The following is a 12,168-nucleotide window of genomic DNA, read 5'->3' as shown; positions in this document are numbered from 1 at the left end:
CCTCTGGGGAATGAACCAAGTAATGATGGCGTTGAAGTGGCAGGCACATATATAGACGGGGGGCGGAGCTTGTCTCTCAAGTTGTTCATTGGTTTTAAACGACATAAAATATGGTCAAACGTGAACTGCTGGCCGTCCCTCTCAGAGGTGTGCATCACCGTCAGGTAATGACACAGGACACATGAGACTATTTACATGAAGGTGTCTGATTGGTAGATTAACCTCAGTGTTTCTATTCCTCCCTCCGTCCACAATAACATCACACACATCTGTGATTCTCTTGATTTCTCTTTCTTTCATTAGTTTTTATTTGTTCTATCTGTTTTGTATGTGTGTGTACTTTTCAAAAGAAGAAGCTGTGATTCTCTTGATTTAGCAGCTTGTAACAGTAGTCTTCTCTCAGCCCACCGTGAATGCGTCTCTCCTCCCGGTGTTCCGGTTTTAAAAGTGACCCTGTAAACTGGAGCCCTTCAGCTGAACGTGTCAGTGTTTGTGGAGTTTACACAGCTGTTGAAACACAGAGGGAGTTCCTGGGAATGCAAACTAGTTTAGTTTTTATTAAGATTTCAAAATATCCTCATCAGATATTTAATGATGGTCTAAAGACGTTTATGAGGGATGCATCCTGCTGAGAGTCTCCAGTTAACAGGGTCGCCGTTTAAACCAAAACACCGGCCGATCTCTGCGATCACGGCTTTTTGAGTTCAAAAGGATTTTAGAGCCGTGTTGAAACGTCTTTGCTACTCGCGCTTATCTCCTCTCACGTGTTGATTCAGTGAATCCATCTGTGATGAAATATAGCACCATCTAAAACAGACCAGCTGAGTCTCTTCATGCTAACAGGCTAACTGTTGTGTTGCTCAGAATGATACCTGCCTGTCTGTCTGCTTCTATGGGGTCGTCTGTCTTGGTCTGAATGCACCTTAAATCAGTCCTAGGATAGAGTTTGATCTTTTGGTTTCTATGAGCTGAAGAAGGATTTGGAAAGATAATGGAGTATCGTACCAGAGAGTAAGCACCAATGACTGGCAGCAGAGGGCGCAAGCTTTTACCAACAGATAGGAATTGATTCAGGAACCAGAGTACACGTTACTTTGGAATAATCTTTTAATATTTATGGACTTTTGGATTCTGTGATTTGACTCTTGTCTATCAACAAAGCGTAGACCTTCATCAGTTTATCAATAACCCTCGATATTTCCAAAATAAAAATCCCAGTTCTTTATGAACAACAGTCGAGTAGCAGTTGAAGACCTTATTTATACACTTCAACTTGCTCCACTGTTCTTGACTGCCTCGGTCATAATGAGACATTGCAAATGTACAAATATCAGAAATTAAAAATAACAGCAGAGCTTGTGACTCGTTATAAATAAGTCAGAATTTCTTATTGTCCAGGCTCAATAGATAAAAGATCGTTCACGTACTAAAATAATTATTTAAACTGCGCCCCTTGCACACACACACAGCCCCATACAGCGTTACTCACCATCCACTGGAATGAAAGGCAAACACAATTAATGAACACAATTCATTGTGAACAAAAAAAACAGAGGTATAAATCAGCAGTTCTTCTGCCATCTTCTTCAATTACTCCTCAAAACACTGGAGTCTGTTTTATTTAAGGCGGGTGTCTGTTTTCCAGAAGCTGCTAGCGGAGTGTTCGTCAACAGGCGACTGAGAGTCTGAACGGGCATCAATGGAGAAGTGTGAGCTGCAGTGGTTCTCAACGGACTGACGGGACGACGCCGTGCCATTGTCTGTAGGGTGCCGAACGTCTCTCAGAAGAGTCTTTGACTGAGAGCCAATGGTTGGCCGAGAGTCAGGATGGGAGCCAATGGTTGGCCGAGAGCCAGGATGGGAGCCAATGGTTGGCCGAGAGTCAGGATGGGAGCCAATGGTTGGCCGAGAGTCAGGATGGGACCCAATGGTTGGCTGAGAGCCAGGATGGGAGTCAATGGTTGGCCGAGAGCCAGGATGGGAGCCAATGGTTGGCTGAGAGTCAGGATGGGAGTCAATGGTTGGCTGAGAGCCAGGATGGGAGTCAATGGTTGGCCGAGAGCCATGATGGGAGCCAATGGTTGGCTGAGAGCCAGGATGGGAGTCAATGGTTGGCTGAGAGCCAGGATGGGAGTCAATGGTTGGCTGAGAGTCAGGATGGGAGTCAATGGTTGGCTGAGAGTCAGGATGGGAGTCAATGGTTGGCTGAGAGCCAGGATGGGAGTCAATGGTTGGCAGAGAGCCAGGATGGGAGTCAATGGTTGGCTGAGAGTCAGGATGGGAGTCAATGGTTGGCTGAGAGCCAGGATGGGAGTCAATGGTTGGCAGAGAGCCAGGATGGGAGTCAATGGTTGGCCGAGAGCCAGGATGGGAGCCAATGGTTGGCTGAGAGTCAGGATGGGAGTCAATGGTTGGCTGAGAGCCAGGATGGGAGTCAATGGTTGGCCGAGAGCCATGATGGGAGCCAATGGTTGGCTGAGAGCCAGGATGGGAGTCAATGGTTGGCTGAGAGCCAGGATGGGAGTCAATGGTTGGCTGAGAGTCAGGATGGGAGTCAATGGTTGGCTGAGAGTCAGGATGGGAGTCAATGGTTGGCTGAGAGCCAGGATGGGAGTCAATGGTTGGCAGAGAGCCAGGATGGGAGTCAATGGTTGGCTGAGAGCCAGGATGGGAGTCAATGGTTGGCCGAGAGCCAGGATGGGAGTCAATGGTTGGCCGAGAGCCAGGATGGGAGTCAATGGTTGGCCGAGAGCCAGGATGGGAGCCAATGGTTGGCCGAGAGCCAGGATGGGAGTCAATGCAGGGGTTCTGTTTAGACCAGGTGTGGATGCTTACCTGAGGGCTGGAGGTTTGATCAGTGTGTTTGAAAAGTTTTGAATCAGAGTGGGCGGAGTAGTGAAGATTTGAGCGGGACTCGATGACGGGATCGGACAGAGAACTGTGTTTTCTGTGATGTGTTTGGAAGGTAGTGGAAGTTAACGGTGTGTAGTTTAAATGCTCATCATTTGAATTGCTGAAGATGTTTTTAGTATGTTTATCAACAGGTTGTAAAGGAGTATTAAAATGTGAGTCAATGGGTGGCAGCTGACAATGAGGTGATCTTCCCATCAGTACTTCTGATGCTACACTGAGAGAGAGAGAATGCATGTCAATGGGTGTTGACCTGCCACTTGCCAGTGCTATTGGCACTGAGCTATCTCCAGAGGGTGGAAAGCTTCCTGACAAGTTTTCTCTCTCACAGAAAAAGAGGGAGTCAATGGGGGATGAGGGATTCTGAGTCCTAGAATCAGTGGTTGAAACACAAACAGGACGTAATGTTTCATTACATTTGGCTCCTGAGAAAACATCACTTCCTGCCGGTGTTCCTTCTGCTGAAACCCCGCTGGAAGGATGGAGGTTAATGGGTGCTACCTGACAGGAATCTAGGCTTGCTGTGTTATACCTGCAGCCTCTGGAGGCAGAGGCAGTGTGAGCTGGCTCTCCTTTGGACCAGTTGTCCTTTGCATTCTGTACCTCCCGTTCATTTCCAATCAGAGGATGCAAGTCAATGGGTGGAGCTCTATGACCCATGGGTTTTTCTCTTATGCTATAGTGACAGGAGTTTGAAGGATAGAAAGGATTCAAGTCTGAACTGGGAGAAACATTGGCCCTGTGTTGAGACCCAGAAGAAGAATCAATGCATGGTTTGTCTCCCTTGGAATGAATGCTAATGGCTAATGCTCCTAACTCTGAAGGAGCAACTGAACGGAAGTCAGTGGGTGCTGGATTACAGAAGGAATGCATGTCAATGGTTGAACTGTTGCTTGTGGAGGCCAAATGTCCTCTCACAGTGCTGGTGAAATGTCTCTTCAGCGTAGAAATGGGAGGGATGGCCTGGTTGTCTCGAGGCAGCTCACCTGAGCAGGTTTTAGGAACACCAACAGGGTCAACAGAAGGAACGGGTAACAGGTGTGGACTCCCAGCATCTTTGTGTTTTAAAGGCGGTGGTGTATTTCTGTTCTGTGACTGGATGGGACTAGCTTTCTTTAGAAGCGGGGGGACATCCCGGCCCTCGTGTCGGACCTGGACCTCCTTCTGCTGCTCCATAAGAGGCAGCGAGGATAAGGAGGAACTAAAGGGGTCGGATCCCCGATTTTGGTCTCTGATATGGATGGACAGTCGTTCCTCAGAGAAAACAGTGTCAGTGTGTGTCCTCTCAGCCAGCCGGTCCTCCTTGTTTGATAGATCACATGAGCGTGTTCTTCTCATATCTACTGAGCTGCTGGAATCCAAGCTGGAAGCAGTAATTCCCTTCAGATCATTGAGGATGGTTGCCAGCAGCCGGCTGTCCAATGGCATGTCTTCTCTCTTAAGAACCTGATCCGTAGTTTTGGGGGCTTGGCTGTTTTCTCCCGTGGATGTAGAGTTGTCTACAGCAGTCCTGGTCCCTCTGGTTTTATTTGTTCCCGACTCTCTTTCCCTCTTTGGTCCTTTGTCTTCTTCCGACCAGAGCACCGAACGGCTCTCTTCAACATTCTCCACATCCACATCACCGTCACTGTTGTCGCTATTGTCGCTATTGTCGATGGCGATGGTACCCCCAGCCTCGGACCGTCCTGCTGGCTCCGACTCCGACCCGTCAGATCCTTGGTCCAGGATGTCTACGGGAAGTTCACCAATTTCTGCGTTCATGACTCCGCCTGTCCTGGCAGAAGGGATCAGAGGGAGCGGGGGAAGGTCACAGAAGTCCACGGTCTGCTGGCTGCTCAGCGGGCTGCTGCTGCAGCTGTCGTTGTTGTCGTTGTTGTCGTTGTTTTCGTTGTTGTCGTTGTTGTCGTTGTTGTCGTGGCTGCTGTCGCTGTCCAGGGTGATGATGACCGGGGAGCTGAGACACAGAGGAAGAACACTTTATTTGAACATGAAGAAAACTGTTAATACTTGTAGTTATTGTCTGTTGTTGGAATATTCCTGGTAAATAAAAATAAAACTTTTGGAGTTCCTGTTTTAAAAAAAGAGACGTGGACAGTAGATTTCATACCCTGCAGGAGGGATGGGTGCAGAATTCGGTACTTTTATAGGTACCGACCGAGAACCGATTCACGTAGAATCAAACGGTTCCATGTTTCGGTACCTGAACGCATCCTGGTGACAGCGAGGGAGAGGAAGAGGAGGAGATGTTCCATCCTCTCCCCCTGTAATAAAGTTAGAGACTGATCGGGTGGAAGTCTCTGCTCTCTGCAGCTGACGGGCGCGAGGCCTCACGGCGAGGCCGAGCTGCAGGAGGATTAAGTTGAGATGGACTCTCTGGCTCCGCCTACCTGCCCTGTTTAGAACCGTTCCTGTGTGTGTGTGTGTGTGTGTGTGTGTGTGTGTGTGTGTGTGTAAATGCCCAACAGGTAAGTTGTGTGTCCTGTTATTATAGAGAGGCAGAGAAATGACTGTTTCCTGTCCGCAGACGTTCACGTGTGTTCATTGATAAACGAGTCAGCTGATATATATACCTATAGAATCCTGTTTCTGTTCATTTCATGTTAAATTAAATAAATATGTTAAATTTAAAATCTTTGAGATTTTATTATTAAACTAATTAACATTTATCACCACATGAACACACAAAAGTACCGAACACTGGTCCCGCTGAGTACCGGTTCAAATGTGAAAGGTACCCGTCCCTACCCTGCAGATACTCTGAAGTGGTCAACGTTAGAGAGCGGTACAGACAGAGGAACCTTAAAGAAGTTTAAGGGTTAACTGTGCAGGTTGTGTTGGGCCTCTTCACGCCCTCTGCTGGCTGTCCTTCAAACTGCAGAGAGGGGCAAAGCTTGGATATTAGATTTTTGATGGACAGCTGGAGAGTAGAGAGAGAGGAAGGACACGCAGTAAATGGTCCAGTCTGGAAACCAACCTGCGACCTCTACAGGGGGCTACAGCCTCTGTATATGGGACGCACGCTTAGACCGCCAGGCCCACGGCGCCCCTGAATAGGGCGGAACCATTTTGGAAAAGAAACTAATTGCGATTATTTTCCTTAATATTGTGATTTAATAAGCGATTATTTTTTCAAGGTCCTCTCATGTATTTTTCAACAAACGCAAGCAAAAAATCAATCTGTATTATACTAAACAATATCAGATTGAATTGTTCTTCCTCACAGATAAAGGGAAATGAAGAATTAATATGAAAGAGGGTTTATCTATCTACTTGAATCACAGTTGTAAACTTACTAAATACTTTGACTTGCAGTCTCTAAGCGTTCACAACTACTGAACAACATCCTGCCAAACAAGAGTTTGAAGTTTAAAGCATGTTTAAGAATCAGCTGACTGCTCACAGAGGAGACTCTCAGCTGGAGGCTGAGGGACAGGTCTCTGTTTTTCTCTGCTGCCGGACTGATTCTGACCCGGTTGCTCTCCTGGCTGACTCCTGACCACGTCAACATGCTCCTTGTTCTCAATAAGAACCAGTAGACTGAAAACTGGACTCTGTGAGTCTGAAACATGATCCTGTTCAGGTGTCCTGTTGCAGTAAATCCACGTTGTAGTCTGGGTCTTCACTGACTCTGTGTCTGCAGAGATTATTTATAAGCCTGCTCCACATGTTGATATTCAGCGTGTTGATTATTTTGTACGCCTCAATATGATCGGTTCTTCTGCTGAGGTCATTTTTAAAGATGTCAACAACAAAACAATAAATCCAAACTCAGAGTGTCTGAAGTTGTTTTCTTCCTCCCCCGCTCCACGTGTCTCTTCTTCTGAGGTTTCTGCTAAACCAGCTGAAAGGAACATTAAGACCACCTCCTGCATGATGTCACGTGAGGCTGCGTCTGTGTACATGACACCTTTTATTGGTTTTTTAATGGCAGCCTTCTATTACACTGGGATGTGGGTTTGAATTGGATTAATGGTTCAGCCCTACACGGCGCCCCTGAACACAGTTCTGGATCTGGTGTGATTAAGAGGTCCTGCGCTCTGTCAGTGTCTGTGTCGTACCTGCTGGGTTGAGTCCTGCGGCGTCGTTTCCTGTGGCGTTTGCGTGCGGAAGGTTGCATTGCGTTGGAGGTGATGGTACCCTCGTAGATGATCTCCACGCTGGGACTCCGGTCTTCTCTGGACCTTCTGTGGAACGAGACGAGACATGAGAGAAACTGGAGACCCCCTGAGGCAACACCTGAAGTGTTCTGACCGGTGAGGAGGGTCTGTAATCATTAAAGAGATATAATGTTATAAACAGGAAGTGTCCTCTCTTACCTGTCTCCTCTACTCTCCCTCCTCTGCCTCTCTCTCCTCCTCCCTCCCTCTCTCCCCCTTCGTCTCCTCTCCTTCTCTCGTCGCTCCCTCCTCCTCTCCCCTCGCTGGCTGCTGCTCGGCCTCCAGGTGGGGTCCTTGTCGTCGCTGTCCAGGTGTCGACTCTTGTACTTCCTCTTCCCCCCCGGTTTCTCTTTGTGGTGACTGTTGCTACGGTAACTGGGGGAGAGCGAGGGGGTCGGGGGTGTCTGTGAGGAGAGCTGTGGGGAGGAGAAGAGAGGTGAGGAGGAGAGGGAAGAGGAGCACGGCGAGGAGACAGAGGAGGAGAGAGGGGGCCCCTGGGAGCAGTGGTGGCTCAGGGTGGAGTCAGGCGGGCTGGGCGACAGCAGGGAGGCGGAGTCAGCGCTGGAGTGTAACGGAGAGTGTAAGCACGGACGCGTCATGGCGGGATAAATGGAGTGGTTCGGGTTACAGAGGGTTCCACTTTTCCTCGACCGGTCTCCACTCCTCTCCCTCCCTCGCCGGCTCCTCTTCCTCCTCCTCGTCTTCTCCCTCGCCATCTCACTGCCCCCACGTTTCCTGTCTCTCTCCCGCCGCCTCACGTCCTCTCTTGGCGTCTCAGGGCTGAGCGTGCACACAGAGTTACTGCTCCTTCCCGAGCCGCCAGACCAGGAGCGGCACCTCCCCGCCTCCTGGTCTTTCTCTTCCTGTGGGTCCTTCTCCTCTCTGCAGGCACTCGACGTGGAGGGAGGGATTGTGGGAGAGTGAGAGCCGGGGGGAGGACAGGAGTGGAGGGCAGGAAGCTGGTCTACTGTTTTCACCTCCTCCTCCTCCTTCTCCTTCTCCTCCTTCTTCTTCTTCTTCTTCTTCTCCTCCTCCTCCTCCTCCTCCTCCTCCTCCTCCTCCTCTGTGTCGGAGGACAGCTGCACCAGCTCTGGCGTCCGCTCTGCTATCGGCTTCTTGTATCCAACGATCAAACACTCCTCCACTTCCTCATCCTCCTCTCGCTTCTCTCCTCCCTCCTCATTGGCTGCCTCCTGAGGGGCGGGGCTGAAGGACAGCGAGGAGAGTGAACAGGTAGGTTCTGCTGTGGAGTAGGAGGGGCCAGGAGTCTCATCGTCCCACGCTGACAGACTGAGGCAGCTCCCTGTTTGGATGACATCATCTTGAGCGCTCCCCTCTCTCCTCAGCAGTATCTGGTCTGTTCTTCCTCCCGCCCGCTCCTCCTCTTCCTCCCCCTCTGAGATGGCGATGACCGAGCTGCTGTCAGAGGAGCTACTCGTCCCGTCGAGCTCAAGGGTGGCATCCGGCGGCTCGTACACCGCCTGCAAGTCGTAGTTTTCCAGGCTGAGTGGCGATCGGGCGAAGCAGACCAGTTCGTGCAGGAAGTGATCCGTGCGGGCCAACAGAAAGGGCCGCAGCTCTTCTTCTATGGTGGGCGCGTCCTCGAGGCCATGGCGAGCAAGTCGGGCCATGATGATACGTTGGACGATATCAACCAGAGAGCCGTGCGCTCCGTACAGCACTGTGAGCTCCCGTCGCAGCCAGGGGCGGAGCCTGTTCAGGTGGACCGGGTTCCTACGGAAGCTCTCAGCTGTGACGTCACGCTGCTGTTGCCCTTGGTTACCATTGCCATCGACTCCACTAGCACTGCGGACCCGTACACCACAGCGATAGAGGGCACGGCGGAAAGCAACAGTCTCTCTCTCCCTCAGACGGCGAACAGTCCCGCCCTCTCGCTGCAGCCTCTGTCTTGCCGCCAAGCGTGTCATGAGCCGTCGCGACGCCCGGTCAGTGGGCGCTAACGGTGGCACCGCCCCCCCGAGTCCCGTCAACCCCTCAAATATCACCCCGCGCTCTGCCAGGTCAGCCACGCCCCTACTCTGATCCTCCTCCCCCTCCTCGCTGTCCTCAGCAGCCACTGAGGAGACAGCAGGGGGAGGAAGAGGAGGAGAGTCCAGGTACCACTCCCACACCCGAGCCCTCCTGCCCGCCCCTCCTCTTCCTCCCCTCTCTCTCCTCCTCCTCCTTGTGGTCGTCTCTCCCCCTTCCTCCTCTCTGTGCCTCCTCAGCATCAGCCTCATCTGGTGGTCGCTCCTTGCCGCTGAAGCCATGGCTGCTACCATGGCAACAGTGGCAGCGACGCTGCTGTTGGCGGGAGCGGGTCGCAGCGTATACTCCTTAAAGTCGTCCTCGGCGCGGACGGAGTGCAGGATGGAGGCGAAGGGCTGCTTACAGAGCGGACACTCCGCCTTGTTGTGGGACCACTCCTGGATGCAGGGGAAGCAGAAGCGGTGGAGGCAGCGGTCCAGGTACGCCAGGTTGTTGAAGCGGTCCAGACAGATCGGACACTTGGAGTCAGGCGATGTCTCCTCCGCCGCCATCACGACCCGAGCCGAGGCGGAGGCGGAGGAGGAGGGAAGAGACGAAGAGGTGGCAGCAGCAGCAGCAGCTGTAGAAATGTTGTTGTTGTTCTTCCTCCTGTTGCTGCGAGCCCCGCTCTCTCTGCTCCTCTCCTCCTCCTCCACCTCTTCCTCCTGCTGAGCGCCTCCTCCTGCAGCGCCTCCTCCTGCAGCGCCTGCTCCTGCAGCGCCTCCTCCTGCAGCGCCTCCTCCTGCTGCGCCTCCTCCTGCAGCGCCTCCTCCTGCTGCGCCTCCTCCTGCAGCGCCTTCAGCTGCACTCTCACGCCGACGGACACGAAGCTTCATCCGCGTCGGAGCCATCACCTGAAAACAAACAGAGGACAGTCTTCAGGACGGACTGCTTACACAGACTGTTAGACACACACCCTTTAACAGGCAGAGACCTCCAACAGGACCAGACTAATGTTAGACACACATCCTTTAACAGGCTGAGACCTCCAACAGGACCAGACTCATGTTAGACACACATCCTTTAACAGGCAGAGACCTCCAGCAGGACCAGACTCATGTTAGACACACATCCTTTAACAGGCAGAGACCTCCAACAGGACCAGACTAATGTTAGACACACATCCTTTAACAGGCTGAGACCTCCAGCAGGACCAGACTCATGTTAGACACACATCCTTTAACAGGCTGAGACCTCCAACAGGACCAGACTCATGTTAGACACACATCCTTTAACAGGCAGAGACCTCCAACAGGACCAGACTCATGTTAGACACACACCCTTTAACAGGCAGAGACCTCCAACAGGACCAGACTCATGTTAGACACACATCCTTTAACAGGCAGAGACCTCCAGCAGGACCAGACTCATGTTAGACACACATCCTTTAACAGGCAGAGACCTCCAACAGGACAAGACTCATGTTAGACACACATCCTTTAACAGGCAGAGACCTCCAGCAGGACCAGACTCATGTTAGACACACATCCTTTAACAGGCAGAGACCTCCAACAGGACCAGACACATGTTAGACACACATCCTTTAACAGGCAGAGACCTCCAGCAGGACCAGACTCATGTTAGACACACACCCTTTAACAGGCAGAGACCTCCAGCAGGACCAGACTCATGTTAGACACACATCCTTTAACAGGCAGAGACCTCCAACAGGACCAGACTCATGTTAGACACACATCCTTTAACAGGCAGAGACCCCCAACAGGACCAGACTCATGTTAGACACACATCCTTTAACAGGCAGAGACCTCCAGCAGGACCAGACTCATGTTAGACACACATCCTTTAACAGGAAGAGACCTCCAGCAGGACCAGACTCATGTTAGACACACATCCTTTAACAGGCAGAGACCTCCAACAGGACCAGACTCATGTTAGACACACATCCTTTAACAGGCAGAGACCTCCAACAGGACCAGACTCATGTTAGACACACACCCTTTAACAGGCAGAAACCTCCAACAGGACCAGACTCATGTTAGACACACATCCTTTAACAGGCAGAGACCTCCAGCAGGACCAGACTTGTGTTAGACACACATCCTTTAACAGGCAGAGACCTCCAACAGGACCAGACTCATGTTAGACACACACCCTTTAACAGGCAGAGACCTCCAACAGGAACTGACTCAAGTTAGACACACATCCTTTAACAGGCAGAGAACTCCAACAGGACCAGACTCATGTTAGACACACACCCTTTAACAGGCAGAGACCTCCAACAGGACCTGACTCAAGTTAGACACACATCCTTTAACAGGCAGAGACCTCCAACAGGACCAGACTCATGTTAGACACACACCCTTTAACAGGCAGAGACCTCCAGCAGGACCAGACTCATGTTAGACACACACCCTTTAACAGGCAGAGACCTCCAACAGGACCAGACTCATGTTAGACTCAAATCATTTAACAGGCAGAAACCTCCAGCAGGACCAGAATCATGTTAGACACACATCCTTTAACAGGCAGAGACCTCCAGCAGGACCAGACTCATGTTAGACACACACCCTTTAACAGGCAGAAACCTCCAGCAGGACCAGAATCATGTTAGACACACACCCTTTAACAGGCAGAGACCTCCAACAGGACCAGACTCATGTTAGACTCAAATCATTTAACAGGCAGAAACCTCCAACAGGACCAGACTCATGTTAGACACACATCCTTTAACAGGAACATGCTGCTCTGTTAGCATGCTAACAGAGCAGCATGCTAACAGAGTAGCATGCTAACAGAGCAGCATGCTAACACAGAGACGGAAAGCCCTGTTAGCATTTAACCCACAAATTAGCTCAAACATCTCTCTCACACACACACACGCACACACGCACACACACACACACACACACACACACACACACACACACACACACACACACACACACACCGCCTTTCTGTCAGTCTGATTGCCTGTTAGCATGCTAGCACGGTTAGCTACCTGAGCAGATCTCTTCTCATCCGGGTTCTTTCTCCTCCTCCGGGCAGAGCTCCGCAGCGCGAGCGGCATTAACCGTCAGGGTCCCGGGCCGCCGAGCTCCACTGCCCTGCTCCG

The 12,168-nt window shown here is 51.2% G+C and overlaps 1 protein-coding gene across 1 annotated transcript; it reads right to left on the bottom strand.

Annotated features, from left to right (window-relative positions):
- Positions 1-1,089: 1,089 nt before the first annotated feature.
- LOC117808944 lies at positions 1,090-12,162 on the bottom strand. Its single transcript, XM_034678613.1, has 4 exons — positions 12,055-12,162; positions 7,227-9,949; positions 6,969-7,094; positions 1,090-4,864 (listed from the first exon to the last, which is right to left on the bottom strand). The coding sequence occupies exons 1-4, from the start codon at positions 12,121-12,123 to the stop codon at positions 1,618-1,620; spliced, it is 6,165 nt and encodes a 2,054-aa protein (XP_034534504.1). The 5' UTR covers positions 12,124-12,162; the 3' UTR covers positions 1,090-1,617.
- Between the last annotated feature and the right edge of the window lie 6 nt (positions 12,163-12,168).

Source organism: Notolabrus celidotus, unplaced genomic scaffold (genome assembly GCF_009762535.1).
Source record: "Notolabrus celidotus isolate fNotCel1 unplaced genomic scaffold, fNotCel1.pri scaffold_187_arrow_ctg1, whole genome shotgun sequence".
Classification (NCBI taxonomy): Eukaryota; Metazoa; Chordata; class Actinopteri; order Labriformes; family Labridae; genus Notolabrus; species Notolabrus celidotus.
This window is presented reverse-complemented; position numbering and strand designations above follow the sequence as displayed.

Excerpts from the sequence above, each read along its gene's own strand:
- LOC117808944 (XM_034678613.1), bottom strand. The coding sequence starts at position 12,123 with ATGCCGCTCGCGCTGCGGAGCTCTGCCCGGAGGAGGAGAAAGAACCCG. Across the intron at positions 9,950-12,054 it reads ATGAGAAGAGATCTGCTCAG|GTGATGGCTCCGACGCGGAT; the intron begins GTAGCTAACCGT and ends GTTTGTTTTCAG. Across the intron at positions 7,095-7,226 it reads AGGGAGAGTAGAGGAGACAG|AAGGTCCAGAGAAGACCGGA; the intron begins GTAAGAGAGGAC and ends CTCGTTCCACAG.